The sequence below is a fragment of the Drosophila eugracilis genome, unplaced genomic scaffold (genome assembly GCF_018153835.1).
Source record: "Drosophila eugracilis isolate 14026-0451.02 unplaced genomic scaffold, ASM1815383v1 contig_367, whole genome shotgun sequence".
NCBI classification, from domain to species: Eukaryota; Metazoa; Arthropoda; class Insecta; order Diptera; family Drosophilidae; genus Drosophila; species Drosophila eugracilis.
In genome coordinates, this window is record NW_024573224.1 from 6,014,910 (window position 1) to 6,030,025 (window position 15,116).

General features: G+C 45.1%; 2 protein-coding genes across 2 annotated transcripts; one reads left to right on the plus strand and one right to left on the minus strand.

Moving 5' to 3' along the window:
- The first annotated feature begins 334 nt into the window (after nt 1-334).
- On the plus strand, nt 335-3,990 carry LOC108115793 (G-protein-signaling modulator 2). Its single transcript, XM_017227370.2, has 2 exons — nt 335-1,901; nt 2,214-3,990. Exons 1-2 carry the CDS (start codon nt 618-620, stop codon nt 2,901-2,903), a joined length of 1,974 nt encoding a protein of 657 aa, XP_017082859.1. The 5' UTR covers nt 335-617; the 3' UTR covers nt 2,904-3,990.
- A 98-nt stretch (nt 3,991-4,088) lies between these two features.
- LOC108115792 lies at nt 4,089-14,326 on the minus strand. Its single transcript, XM_017227369.2, has 6 exons — nt 13,944-14,326; nt 11,415-11,568; nt 7,900-8,975; nt 7,403-7,841; nt 5,683-7,338; nt 4,089-5,622 (listed from the first exon to the last, which is right to left on the minus strand). Exons 2-6 carry the CDS (start codon nt 11,509-11,511, stop codon nt 4,325-4,327), a joined length of 4,566 nt encoding a protein of 1,521 aa, XP_017082858.2. The 5' UTR covers nt 11,512-11,568; nt 13,944-14,326; the 3' UTR covers nt 4,089-4,324.
- Nucleotides 14,327-15,116: the final 790 nt, after the last annotated feature.

Sequence of the window (15,116 nt, forward strand, 5' to 3'; positions counted from 1 at the left end):
ACGACTACTTTTATTCTGTTGCTATTATCCTCATTTTTAATAACTTATTACTAGCAATACTGTTAATAATTGAAAACAAGCCAAAGAGTAAAATTAGCTCATGGAAGTTTAGCTATTTATCTCTAATAAGAAGTTCGATGCTTGCAAGCACTTATTTCTGCTTTCTTAATTCTTAAGTAGAAAACCAATTCAAAAATAAAAATTAATCCAACAATTGTCCAAGAACACTCAAAACACGATTGAAAACTAAAAAAAAAAAATTTTTAGATTATTGTAAAATCCTGAACAGTGCTTACCAGCGATAGTTGCTCACAAGAAGAATTGATCGATAGTTGCCATATAAACATCGTAACCATCGAACAAAAACCGATAAATCGTGAATCAGAAGAGCAGACTAATTAGTCAAAAAACGGTACAAAAGATCGCTTAATTGCTGAAATTTCACCTGAGTCAGCTCATTAAAACCAAAAGTAGTGCACAGCCAGCCAGAGGGCAACCAAAAACCCCAAGAATTGTCCCAAACACATCGCCGCAAAGTGGACAACTCCCAGTTTTCCGAGCACTTGCCCCTCAAAAAGGAGCATCGCGACAAAAAGGCGAGACTTCGTCGCAGCAGAATGTCCTCGCTGTCCGCGTCAGCGGAGAATGTGTCCAGTCTGGGATTAGGAACAGGTGGAGGGGCCAATTCCCATGATGGCAATTCCCAGCAGGGTTCTGGTTCCGATGGAGGATCCAGTATGTGCCTGGAATTGGCCCTCGAAGGTGAACGCCTATGCAAGGCGGGAGATTGCCGAGCGGGTGTGGCCTTCTTCCAGGCGGCCATTCAAGCCGGAACCGAGGATCTCCGCACATTGTCCGCCATTTACTCGCAACTGGGCAACGCCTATTTCTATTTGGGAGACTACAACAAAGCAATGCAGTACCACAAGCATGATCTTACTTTAGCCAAGAGCATGAACGACCGCCTGGGCGAAGCCAAATCTTCTGGGAACCTGGGCAATACTCTGAAAGTAATGGGTCGCTTCGACGAGGCGGCCATCTGTTGTGAAAGGCATTTAACCCTGGCCAGGCAGCTCGGAGATCGGCTGTCCGAAGGAAGAGCCCTGTACAATCTGGGAAATGTGTACCACGCCAAGGGCAAGCATTTGGGCCAGAAAAGTCCTGGAAAATTTGGAGACGACGTCAAGGAGGCTCTCAGCCGTGCCGTGGAGTTTTACCAGGAAAATCTGAAGCTCATGAGGGATTTGGGCGACCGTGGCGCTCAAGGACGAGCTTGTGGCAATCTGGGAAACACCTATTACCTTCTGGGCGACTTCCAGGCGGCCATCGAACATCACCAGGAGCGACTGCGCATTGCCAGGGAGTTTGGAGATAGAGCAGCAGAGCGCAGAGCCAACAGTAATCTCGGAAACTCGCACATTTTCCTGGGACAATTCGAGGATGCTGCCGATCACTACAAACGCACTTTGGCCTTGGCCGTAGAACTAGGTGAACGTGAAGTAGAGGCACAAAGCTGCTATAGCTTAGGCAACACATATACCTTGCTGCACGAGTTTAACACTGCCATTGAGTACCACAATCGTCACTTGGCCATTGCCCAGGAGCTGGGAGACCGAATCGGAGAGGCTAGGGCCTGCTGGTCACTGGGTAATGCCCACTCAGCCATCGGTGGCCATGAGCGGGCCTTAAAGTATGCAGAGCAGCATCTCCAATTGGCCAAGGAGCTGCATGACCCTGTGGGCGAAAGCACAGCCAGGGTAAATATCTCTGATCTGCGAAAGCTTTTGGGAATGCCCGAATCAGAACCATCGCCCACCGAAGAGGAGGCTAGATCGACTGCTTCAGATCACTCGGCTAGTGGACACCTATCCGACGGATCTGAGAACTCGCAGGGAAGAATGGTAAGTAAAAATATACATAGTATGTATCTTATAGGTTTACCATTCCGTTTTTTATTCATTTTTTTTTCAAATCCGCATAAGTTTTTCAGCTGTAGTATAAATCTTTAAAGTTTTTTTATTGTAAAAAAAACTTGTACACTTTGTTTATGGACACCTGCTGTTTGCAGTGTTTGCCCTCTAATAATAGGCTAAATATTTACACTTGGGAAATGAAAAACAGGACGGAAAGCTTTTAGTTTCGAACACTTAATGTGAAAGGGAAACTCGCGAAAGATTCATAACTAAATGGATTATTTAATTGCTTTCTTTCAGGTGCGCGTTCGTCGCCAGAGCATGGAGCAGTTGGACCTGATCAAGATCACTCCCGATGGAAAGCGAATGCAGGAGGAAAAACACCACGGACAGGGTACCAGAAAAGCCAAAGATGACGACTTCTTCGAGATGCTCTCGAGGTCGCAATCGAAACGCATGGATGACCAACGCTGTTCGATCAAGGTGAATCCAACTGGAGCTCCAGCTGTGGCCACTGGCGCTACTCGCAAGCCGCTGGTGCAGCAGAATTCTCTGTTCGTGGATCCCACTAACCTGCCGGGTCTGAAATCGCCGTCGTCGGCGAATCCGTCAGCTATTGGCCATGGACCGCTGGCTAGGAGTGCCACCACTACTCAGCAACCCGATGATGATTTCTTGGATATGCTAATGCGCTGCCAGGGCTCGCGACTGGAGGAACAGCGGTCCGAGCTGCCGCGGCCCAATGTCACCATGGATGCCGAAGCAGAGGGACCACCGCGATCAGTGCCAGAGGCAGCTGTAGCAGGAACAGCACGTGGGCAGACCGGGCGCGGAGCCACTGTGCCCGACGAGGACTTCTTCTCACTAATCATGAAGGTGCAGAGCGGTCGCATGGAGGATCAGCGCGCCTCGATTCCGTTCCGTAATGCCAACAATAACAACAATAGCCGGAGCAACAACAATGGTTCGGCCGGTGGAGCTGGAAAGTAGAAACTGAAAGTCCAAAATGAAAAAGAGTCCAACCAAAACAATCCTATAAATCCATCCCTGGCCGCATCTCCCAAATCATTTTGTTATACGTACATCTTGCGGCCATTTATTCAGTCGTTTCTTTCGGCAATTGGCGGCTAAACCTTTTGTTCTTTTACAAGATTTATATATGTATACACAGAAACACGAAAAGCATTAATTTATGAATAGTGACTAACCACGTAACCAAATATTAGGGGCGTATAGGGCCCCGTAAACACGAGCAGAAGGAGATACTTCCAATTGGATGCACTCACTCATCCAGTCATGACTCATTACACACACTCGTCTTAGAGTTGGCCATGATATTGAACAATCTGCACTCAAGTTTTACGATATTAACGTTTGAATTGCATGTACGCGTAGTTTAAACCGAAGGTATACTAATCCAATTTGCTCAATAGACGGAACCAAGTCTTCTCTATGATCAATGATCTTACATTCTCTTAATCGCATTCAACTCTAAATACTAAGTTTTAAGTCTAACGAACCATTCTACCATATAAGCAATGCATTTTCCAAATCAAAAAATCTACAAAATATTCCCAATTGTATCCATGAGTATTGCATTTTTCTATCTATCGATAACAACTCTGAACATATTTTAAGCCACTTACAATTTTTTTTAGATATTAACAAGATACGTAGAAAGGCTGCCCGGATTTCCTTTTGAGGACCGGCGGTTGTATCTTGGCACTTAGCATACGATATACACATCCATACTACACATATACAAGATACATATGAACAATATATAGTTATACCAATGTCTAGCGATTGTCCAACTTGGAAATTGTTCTACACGAAATACGAGTATATATACACAAAACGAAAAACACAAAACTGAGTTCGAGTTGCATGAAATGAAGCCAAAATTTATTAATGTTATACCTTTATGTAGCACGAAAGGAGGTGCGCTCATGGAGCTAGTATATAATGATATCCGATCGATCGGTCATTATGATATACAGCTGCGAAACATACCATACAGGCGGACAATTATGTCATGTATTATTAAATATTAAAATCAAAAACTGTTTGCTGACAAGTGTGTTTGTTTTTCTTATATTTTAAATTAGAAGATTGACTCTTTAAGGGTTAACCCCTGACTTCTTCTAATCCTAAGGTACTTTCCATTCTTAAAAATCCAAATTATTTCGATTTTAAAGCTTTATTCATAAATTAATCGTCTTAGGTTGCTAGAACATATGCAATAAGTATTCGATTTGGAGGGCCCCTCTAGTCGCACTCCCCTTTTGGCTTATTTGGGGCAGAGTTGAGGCCTCTAACCTCCGCCATGGAACTCCTCCCCCTAAAAGTAAATCTTAAATTTGCTCTCTTTTATTTACAAATTGATTTAGATAACTCAACAACGGGAAATCCTACGCCTTGAACCCCTTCATGCTGTCCAGCTGGGCGTCCATATCGCTGGCTGCCAGCACAAAGATGGGTGCGGAATAGTCCACCGGCTTGTCGCCGCTTCCTGCCCCTCCTTTTACATAAGGATTGGCAGCCTTGAGGTTTCGACTTCTTTTCAGCATGACATATACAACAAATATGCTGACCAGGAAGGCGGAACTGGTTGCCATAATAAATAGCACCAGCTGGATGGACTCATCCTGGGCGGTGGCCGCCTGAGCCACAGGTACCACAGCACTTCTATGGACAAAGTGAGAGCGGGTCAGGTCAGGTCGGAAGTGACCGCCCGCCAACCGGAAATCACCCGAGGAAATAGCCGCTTCGATGGCAAAGGCCAAGTCCACCTTGGCCTCGTTGTGCAGCTCAAAGCGGACTATAGCGGATCCATCGAAGTTCTCCTGCACCCGCAGGTTCTCCACGGATTCCCCACCAAGCAACTGCTGCAGCTCGCGGCGGATGGTATCGTAGGCATTCCTGACACTCCGGCCACTGCTGTTGGTCAGGTGGAGTTCGATGGCTACCGCCTCGATTGGAACATGATTGCAGCGTCGGTCGCCTGCTCCAAAGATGTGGGTGGCCTGTAGTTGATTTCCGGCTGCATCCACACACCAACAGCTCCTGCCATTACACTGTAATGGACGGAAGGCTCCCGCCTCATCGCAACTAACGGGGAATGGCGCCGTTTCCGCAAGAGCACGACAACGTGTGGTCTTCACCTCCATCGGTTTCATGGTAGCCTGCTCCACAGACAACTGTGAGTCCAGCAGAGAGTTGGCCAACTCTAGTACCCTCTCTGTGACACTAGACTCGGCTGCACTGGCGGTGGCTGGCAGAATCCTAGCCTCCAACTCATCGAAATCCAAATCCTCGCTGGCCACATCATTCAGTTGGGTGAGCTGGGCAATAAGTTGCTCCATCAGTGGATCTCCAGCATCGAAATTCTTGCGATTACGTGCCTGGCGGCTATTGCAGATGGGTTCGCTCTCCCGGGTGAGAGTACCCTTTAAGGGAGCACCCTTCTTGTCCGCACACCAGCAGACTCCTGGCGCTTCCTCGGCAGCCGATGCGGGTTGAGAGGCAAAGGCACGACTCACAATCTCCGTGTGACGGTCCAAAGGCTGAGGCTGCTTGCCCAGACATTGCACTGGACTCCAGTGACCGGTGATGGGATCACAACGTGGCTGGAACCACACAGAGGAGTGTCCTGTTCGCTGGGCAGCCAGACTGTTCTTCAGTTTCAAGCGCTCGCACTGGGTGAGAACTAAGGAGAAGGAAAATAAATTAGATTAAAATTATTCCTATAAATGGGCAATGATCTCACCTGGGCACACGGAGTTGCAGGCCAGTTCATTGTGGAAGAGGTTCTTGGTTTGGCAGGCTGGTGCCTCGGCATCTATGACCACAGCCAGGCACTTATTGGCCTTGGGACTGAACCTATAGCGTGTGCTGTTTCTTTCCGATTTTCCGACAGCGAGACAAGTATTATCCATGGACTCGAAGCAGACATCGCGAGTCTTGGAGCAGCAAACACCTCGATTAGTGACTGGATTCAGCTGGCAGGAGTGGGTGGTAGGGCACACCTCATGCTCGTTGTGAGGTCCACAGCTCATATCCAGGTCACCTTGCTGGAGAGGATTACCCTCGGGACAAACAGAGGCCCTTCTTGGCACACAAATGGGCATTTTGGGACAGGGACTATCCACACATTCCACGGAGATCAGTTGGCATTCCTCATGGGGAGAACAACTCACTTCATTGCAGTAGTTTCTGCACTGGCAGGTTGGGCAGCCATTCGAGTCCATTTGGTAGCCACTTTCGCACTCCAGGCTGCAGTTCGTCTTTGGACAGGCAAAACTGGAGTTCTCCTTGCATTTTGGTGTCTCAGGAGACTTAACCTTAGTGCCGGGCACGATTTTTCCCTGATCATCTACACACCAGCAGTGACCATCGGGTGAGCACTGGATCTCCTCCCACTTGCCACTCTTGGCGTCACATTGAGCCACTGCCATTTGACGGGCGGGAATTCCCAGCTCGGAACTTTGGTGAAGCTGTATGGCCTGCAAATGCTGGCAGGCCGTTTTTAGTTGAGGATCTACGCACTGGGTGCCACAGCCATTGGAGCAACAGCGTCTGGCTCCTTCACAATGGGCATCCGTACGGCATTCATAAGCACAGGTATTGGCATCCAGGTTATCAGGTCCCGGGGGCACCAAATAAGGACATTGTCCCGGTTTCCTGGGCAAGCAGGCGGGCACTGGAGGACAGTATTCACCTTCGCAGCTAACATCAACCACTCGGCATTCCTTTCCAGAGCCACAGGTCACACCTTCGCAGGGATCTCGGCATTGACAGGCGGGACAACGGGTATCTGCATCCAGGGCAAAACCATATTCGCAACCCATTCTACAGGTGAGATCCAGGCAGTCCAAGTCCTCTCTTAAGCTTCGGCAGGTATCATCGCTGACATTATAACCCCGGGATCTGGGAATCTCCGTGCCAAAGCTATCCACACACCAGCATTGCTCCACATCAATTTCAACGAGTTCATCCTCGTTCTCCGGGGGTCTCTTGGTTGCCGATGCTACCTTCTTAAACTCCGTTTCGAAAAGCTGTCCCAATCCCTGCTGACGATCTGCACCCATGTCAATTACCTTCGCACTGCGAGCCATGACAGGAGCAGCCACTTGGACTTTAAGAGCGCTATCATCTACTCGGTACAGCTTCAAGCGTTCCAAGTCCCGACGAGATCGTTTTGGGACACTTGGAGCTGCACTGGCGAGCAGCATCCTCATACGCCGTATGGTATTCTCCTCGAGAATCTTGCGTTGTTCAGCGCGGGTTACTCGAATCTTCTTCAGTTGGCACTGGCGACCCTCGTAATCTCCTTCGGTGGTGCACCGTGGCGAGGGAACTGCCAACTGCATACCTTCTTCCGTGCCCTCCATGCGTTCCGAGAAGTCCCTTAGATATTCGCACACTGTAAAAGGGATCTTCGTTAGATAGGGATCTTCGTTACTATAGGAACTCCGAAGATGACTTACTGGTTTGCTGATGCGTTCCCGTTGCCTCCTCAGCTGTGGTTGGCTTTTCTGGCACTGGACAGCACACATTTTCCGTTTCCCGATGCAGCTTAGTGCACTTGTACTGCTCTGGACACATAATCCTATTGCTCATGGAGCGACCCTGCTTGGATAGCGATTCTGGTTCCGGTTCAAAGAATGCCGTTGGTTGGAAGCTGCGACCTTGACGATCCTCGAAGCAGTACATCACCTCACCAGTTGCGGCGTCTGAAAGGGGGGTTCCCACATCGCAGGGATTGGAGTAGACCAGGTCTGGTTTACAGACTGGCCAAGAAGCACAAAGGGAGGAACCGGATTCACACAAAGGATCAGTGGCCACCTCGCAATGAGAGCCAATGGAGCACTTGAACCCATCGCAGGGCTCGGAGCACTCGCAGGTGGGGCATCCATTGTGGTCATTCTAAAGATACGTTATTGATTAACTTAATGGAAAGATCAGGCTTGGAGGATTAACTCACCTTAAATCCGTACTCGCAGACTGCTGCACAGATATTGGTATCGCACTGCTCCATCTGGAAACTCCTGGCATACGATCTGCTGATCATGTTCTCCCAACCATCACAATTCACATTATTTGCAGCACCCATAGTTTCCTTGATCTTATGACCAGTTCGAGGATCCACACACCAGCAGACGAGTCCATTCCGAGAGCACTGTTTCGGGGAGAACTGACCACCAGGACCGTTGCACTCCGGCACATAGCCACGTCCTTCGCGCTCATTAATCGAGAGGATATCAGCTAAAGCCTTGGCTTGATGACAACCCGTCACATTTCCTGGCTGCTGGCAATTGAACTGGCATCCCTTGGTGAAGCAGCACTTTTCCATGTTTCGACACTCCAAGTCATGGGAACACGGCGATCCACACATGTAACCCGTACGTTCGGTGTACTGAGATTGGTCCGGAGCTGGACAGATTCCTGGTTTTTGGAAGGTCAATGCACTGGGGCAGCACACACCATAGTCATTTCCAGACTCAACTAGACACTGGTAAAGAGGAGGACACTGTGGCTTGCCGGGCTCTTGACCACAAAGGAACGGTCTCACTGTGTCATCGATGGCAAGAGGTAATCCGGCGGGACAAAGATTGGCCAGAGATCTTGCCTTCTTGCAAGTGGGCAGTGGGGGACAAGGCTCTGACTTGCACTGCACCTCCTGCAGCTGACAAGATTGTCCACGAGGACACTCTAATCCATCGCATGGATCCCGACAACGGCAAACGGAGCACCCCGTATCAGGATCACGTGCAAATCCCGAGGGACAGAACATGCGGCAAGCGGAAGCGGCACAATGTTTGGGCTCGGAGCAACTTACTCCAGCTCTCGTTTCATTACGACTTCCAGGCAGTTCCACTCCATATTCATCCACACACCAACAATCCTTGCCAGCTTTTTCTTCCTGACATTGAATGGAGTCAAAGTCCCCGTTCTTCTGGCATCGCGGCACTCGTACAGATGGTCCTTCTAAGCCGGATTGCAGGGCTTTGGCCCTTCTCGTCTCCGAACGTCTTAAATGCTGGCAGGCCGTGAGATTGGCTAATAAAAATAATTAAATAGATATAAATATTAATTTATTTAATATATAAATAAGTTATCATATGATAGTGAGGACCGACTAATAGTCTGAATGAGATCAACTTAACTTTATCCCTTACTAAACAATCTCCTTTTTTGTTAACATTCGTATTCTAAATTTCTATCCTTTTCCAAGAAAATATTTCACTTTTTCATACTGTTTTTGCCCAATCCATTTATTTAATTTATTCCAAGGCAACCTTAAGTACCTCAATAATTGGGGCTCGTTAAAAACTGATATTGTTATTTTTTAGAGAGAGGAAAAAGAGTTTGACATACTTTCGTGTTATTCAACTGCCGAATCCCAGCTACGACAATTTCACTTTTTTTTTTTTAGGACGTGACGCGTGCGTTCCACCACGAAAAAAAAACCCAACGTCTATGAAAACTGCAAAATTGAAATTAAAAATACAAAATGGAGTGGCCGAAGGCGGCATTGCTCAAATTGTTGTTACAGTGCCAGCCATTTGCAGCTGTTGCTCGGTTGTTCGGTTGTCTAGCTGCTCCATGGTCAGATTTGAATTAAGCGTTTTGTATGCGCATAGCTTGTCCACGAGGCGTATAAGCAATTCGCTTCAAATGGCCACGACTGGGATGCTATGAGCATTCTGCTTTGGGAAGAGCCAACCCATTGTCTCGACTTGGTTATGCAATTAAAGTGAGTGATCATCCCGCCCCCAATTACCTCATCCCACCGCCGCCTGCCTCCCCTCCTTACACCGTGATTTTAATGTCCAGCACGCAACGCTGAGTTCGGGGTTGCGACAGCTCAGCTGCGTCAGTTGCGTCAATTGCAGTCGTTATTGCTGGTCACTTCCTATGCACTTTCGATATATATTTAATGCAGCAGCGATTCATTATGCAACTGTCAACGTCATTAAGGGTACTAAAGAGGTAAGAGCATGGTAAAAGCACCAAAATTGCTCCATCTTACCAAATTATTATTTAAAGGAAATTATTCTTAAAGTTTATAATGAAATAAATCGTATGCTAAAGTATAGCTGTAACTTATAAGATATCTGTTTCTTTTCCTTTATGTTTTCCTTATGAAATAAGATCCGATTAAACCTCATTAAGGTAACTTTTTCGGTACACAAACACAAGCCAGTTTCGACAGTGCAACCGCTGAGTAATCGGTGAACTTATCACTGAAGATTTCTTTTTTTCGCCGCACATCCGCCTTGGCTCATCCGAAATATTTATATATTTTTATTTACTTTTCACTGCCTTTCTTTGCGGCCGCTGGTTTTATTTTTCTGGAGTTTTCGCTAGAAATTGAATGAAAGTTTTTTATTTTGGCAGCGCCTCGAGCTCGCGTTGGCCATCAATTTGTATTTGCCGTTTGGTCAAACAAAAACAACAAAAAAAAAAAAGAAATGAAAATGGCTTTCAGTTTCAGTCGTGAATGAAGAGGCAACAACAACAACAAAGCAAAAGCCGTCAGGCAGCTGGCAATTAAAGCTGGCCAATGATGAATATAATCAAGCAGAAAAACAACGGCCACTAGACGTCATTTGCAGGCGACTTTTATTCTCATCACCCAGGCCAAATCGAGTTTGTCGCTTGAGTCTTTCGTTTCCGCTCGGCAAAAAGAGTGAGAGAAAAAACAGAAAAAACTAGTATAAAACAGAACCGTAACGAAAACGAAATCAAAGCGGCAAACTGGTAAGTACCCAGAGAATTGCTGGCCTATTGTGAGTTAAAGTTAGGACTGGGTCTGGGTCTGGGACCTCTTTTGACCGACTGACACAGTGCTGGGTGCATTTAGAAGCCGTCGTCTGGCTTTGTTTCCCTTTTGACTCAGCCGCAATGGTAGTAGTTAGAAGTTCTTATACCGGGCTCTTAACGGTGGCTGGGTGTAGTTTTCAGCTAAGCGCTTTTTAATGATGGCGTGCCATTTTTCACACCACCCAGACATATTGAGTTCTACTCGAATTTCTACACGTCACGTTAATTATGCAGCTGCAACTTGGCTATTAATGAGCCACCAAATGGTCCACATTCGCCCGTTGCGGGTTCAATGACTCGGCTTTTTGGCAAAAACAAAAAAAAGAGGAAAAGGAAAAATATAATGTTCTGGCTCAAGAAGTCAATGACTTTTATGTAAGTTTGGCAATGCACAAGAATAAAAGCAAGGGAGTTATGTATTATGTTTTGAAATGTAAGATAGTTTAAGTATAACACATCACTTAAAGGAAAACAACTCTCGATTTTGTTTATATTTGTACCTCTTTAAGAACTATTTTCGTTATAACTTCAAAATAATAGCAAGTGCAATTATCGAAACTGATACACTAATTTATATATATATAAGATATACCTTCTAAGTTTTCTAATAAACTTACAGATTAAATATACTTTTAGCCACATATTTAACATATTTTCTTTCTGTGCACTCACCGTTTGATCGCTTGGCCTCTGAAACCTGCAGAGCCAGCAGAAAGAGGAAAAGGCAGCCGGAGAAGAGTTTCAGCCAACGTTGATCATAGTGCGCCATTTTTGGGCATCCAAGAGTTGCCAAAAAATTTCCTGTTTTCAGTCGCTGTTGTTGCTGCTGCAAAAAATGGAGAAAAAAAAACAGTCAGAGAGATCGTGTAAGTGCGTGAGTAATATGTGGTCGCCAAGCGTGTTGGTTTGACGTCACACGAGCAACCCGTGAGATTCAAATTTAAAGCTAGACACTTTCACTATCTACGGTTAGGCATACATTTGCATCTGCTTGACGGGGCGCGGCAAAGAATTCAAAGCGATTCGATTGCGTAACATGTGAAAATGGAGATCATCTTGAGAGGGTCACGAACCCGTCTAAATACTGGCTTCTTCTCGCTCGCTTTTTTTTTGGAGCCCAACTGTCTTTGCTTTACGGCCGGGTGATTAATCTGCGCAGACATCGCCGCTGACGTTGACGTCGCTGCGCTTTCACTTTGGCAACAAAACAACCAAAGAAACATACAACAACCAGTCAACTTTATACATCATTTATTTTTATTTTTTTTTTTTTTCTCTACAGCTCTTCAAAATTCACTTTTGCGCCGAGTGTGTGAGTTTGCGTTTGCGTTTTCCGGCCCATTGAAAATGGCTCAGAGGCGGCCAACAACTCCCTGACCACTTTAATGACACTGAAGATTTTCCCTCATTATGCCTGGCCAATTATATAATGCATCCCCATACTCCGGTGGCTAACACTTTTTAAATGACCATCTTAATGGAAAGAGAAAAAAGTTTGTGGCCTAAGTCTTTTGATTGCTTGAATTCGGTTTTTACTTTGTTTTGGGTGAAAACTGTGTGAATCATTTTCTCAATGGCCAGTGGCCGCATTTGCAAATGGCCAAACACGAAAAGCCGCCAACACCTGGTCGATCCACAATGAAAATCCAACACGGAACTGGCGAATAGTAAAACCAAAAACTGAAAAAAGAAAAACCCACGAAAAACGGCCAGTTGTATGCTTTTTGACTGTTGCATGGGCTGTGGAAAACCAGGCCAGTCGCATTTTCACTGCAACCAAGCCAAAACGAAAGCCTGGTGAACTTGGGCCAAACTTGGGCGCGCCTGCCAAAGATTTCACCTCGCATGCAAAAAGTTGGTAACGAAAAAAACCTCAACATTTGGCTCTCGGCCTTATCGTTTGTCATTGAGGAGGAGTCAAGTGTGGCTAATGGGTTGTAGGTACTACAGTTGGGCGACCTACGATGGAAGTCTTGACCCTGCCTGACATGCTTGGCAGTTACTACAAAAGTTACTAGAGTGTAAAGTTAAATGATTGGTGAAATGAGGCCACATGTCAGTCAATGATGGTTGGGAGGGGGTACTGCATAACTGAAGGGATTTCATGGAGGCTTTGCAGTTAAGGCACTTCAATTGGTAATACTTATAATCCTATTATGTGAGTGGCAGTAATCAACCTTTAACCCACTCCCATGGGTAGATGGAATTTGAGTTATTGCACTTTAAAATTGATCTTTGAGTCTGAAAAGTAAGTCTAAGTCTCAAGTTTTCCGTACTTATTAGTCATTTTTTTATATTTATATATCAATATAGAAATTTAAAAGTTTATTGAAGTTAATATAAGAATGATTAAATATGAATCTCTATAGCTCAACAGCTTGAAACCTTCAAATCTTCATCTTCAACTCATCCATCTGCATACTTGGCCTTTTCCTTGACCTTTTCCCTTTTATGGGCAACTTTTTAACGCAGTCACACTTGCTCAAGACGTTAAGTCAGAGTTTGGCAAAGGTTAACATCTGAAGAGCACATTGTAAACTATCTATAATTGGATCAAGCGAGTGTTGAACCCTTAACCCATCGCCATTTCCCCTGGGAACCCAGCGCACCAAATGTTCCACTTTAAAGTCCAATTGCGAGTCATACAGGTATTTTTGGCTCTTTTCCCTTGGTGGCTTGGCTGGCATATTGCCAACTCTTTTTAGTTGCAGCTACGGTTAACTTCAGTTAGACCACACTTGCGAAATGGTTTTTCGGCTTACGCCTAACGGTTCGGCTTGGACTGGCGCAGTTAATGTCGTTTCTTCTTTGGCTCACTCGTTTTTTTAGAGCCGTTTAAATTGCGCATGTCGAACTCTCGAGGTGGCTCTAAGCCCAGGCACTGACTTCAGTACACTGACATAATTTCGTAATGTGCAAAATATTTGAACAGAATGCGTTGTTTACTTGGTTATTCCAGTTTTAGCAGAATCGAGAAGCTATCGATCGATCTCATGGATCGTAAATGCCAATAGTTCACCTTGAGCTTTCAATTAGCGTCTGCGTAGACTTATTAAACGATTGAATTGTTGTCTCAAAAAGTAAAAAACATTTGGCTATTTGACTGCCCACCTTTGACACCTTTACGAGCAGCACTTAAAAGCCCCGGTTTCGATTTCAATTAGCCCCGGTCACATCCACACCCTCGGTTGCTCAACAAACCTGTTTAATTGAGATGAGTCTCAGCTGCTCCTCCTGCTGCTGCTGCTACTCTACGGCTAATCCAATAAAAAGTGAAACTATTTGATTGGTTTGGGCTTTGGCTTTAGTTTCGTTTTCGGTTTCAATTTCCAGCGGTATGTGCTTTAATCCAGGTGCACAGCTGGCCGGTGCTATGAAATTAGCAATTTTCACTAAAAATTTCACTGGGCACACACAGATCCACTTCTCTTCTTTTTTTTTTGTTTAGCAGAAACTTTGTGCCAAATTCGGTTTTCACTCCGATCACTTTTGCAAAAAACTCTCTCGTGTTTTGAAAATATTTTCCTGCTGATCCGCGGCGGCAATTCAAATTCGCGTGCAACCTCAACGGCGGGCGTTGCGCATTTGAGCTTTTGCAAGACTCCGCGTTGGCCTAGTAGCTCCCCAGTTGGCCAAGACAACGTCGAGTGTTCGATCGAACATGTTGCGACGGCGGCATGAACTGCCAAAATCCAAAACCAAACAAGCCGAGCTCTAACTCAATTCAAAGGCCTCTGACGCATTGGGGGGTTATGCGCAGCTACAAGGCCGGGATATTTTATAATTAAGTGCTTAAAATTCAAAGTTGTAACCCTTTAGTTGGTGTTTAAGGTTTAAAGATATTAATCTACTGAAAAAATTTGCTAAAATCAATGTCTAATATTGGACAACTTATACAGATTTAATGATCAAATACTAAAATATTTAATAATAGCTTATTAAACTAAAATTGTATTGAAAAATCAAACATTTATTCATTAAGATGGTTACAGAAAGACTAACATTTTAATATAATACCTCTATATTTAAAATTTCGTAAACAAAGCCTTGAAGATTTTACTAAAAACTTATCAAATATACCAGTAAATATGAGCCGCTGATTTACCTTCCGCTGAAACTTAGAATGTTCATGATTGAGATAAACTATGCTGCCAGTGATCATATTTAGGTTTCTAGCCCTGAGAAAATCCATATCGGATCGCCGGAAATGTTAAAAAAATATCTAATTTGAATTGGGAACATTAGGAAGCTAATATACATCGAATTGAGAACAGGGTCGCAGGGCTGTATCAATTAGGTCTGCCAGTAGTTAAACAGATTTCACTAATATACATATCGCATTTCACATAAACAAAAAGTAATTTTTAATTTAAA

Excerpts from the sequence above, each read along its gene's own strand:
- LOC108115793 (XM_017227370.2), top strand. The coding sequence starts at position 618 with ATGTCCTCGCTGTCCGCGTCAGCGGAGAATGTGTCCAGTCTGGGATTA. Across the intron at positions 1,902-2,213 it reads AGAACTCGCAGGGAAGAATG|GTGCGCGTTCGTCGCCAGAG; the intron begins GTAAGTAAAAAT and ends GCTTTCTTTCAG.
- LOC108115792 (XM_017227369.2), bottom strand. The coding sequence starts at position 11,511 with ATGGCGCACTATGATCAACGTTGGCTGAAACTCTTCTCCGGCTGCCTT. Across the intron at positions 7,339-7,402 it reads GGGAACGCATCAGCAAACCA|TGTGCGAATATCTAAGGGAC; the intron begins GTAAGTCATCTT and ends TCCCTTTTACAG. Across the intron at positions 5,623-5,682 it reads CTGCAACTCCGTGTGCCCAG|TTCTCACCCAGTGCGAGCGC; the intron begins GTGAGATCATTG and ends CCTTCTCCTTAG.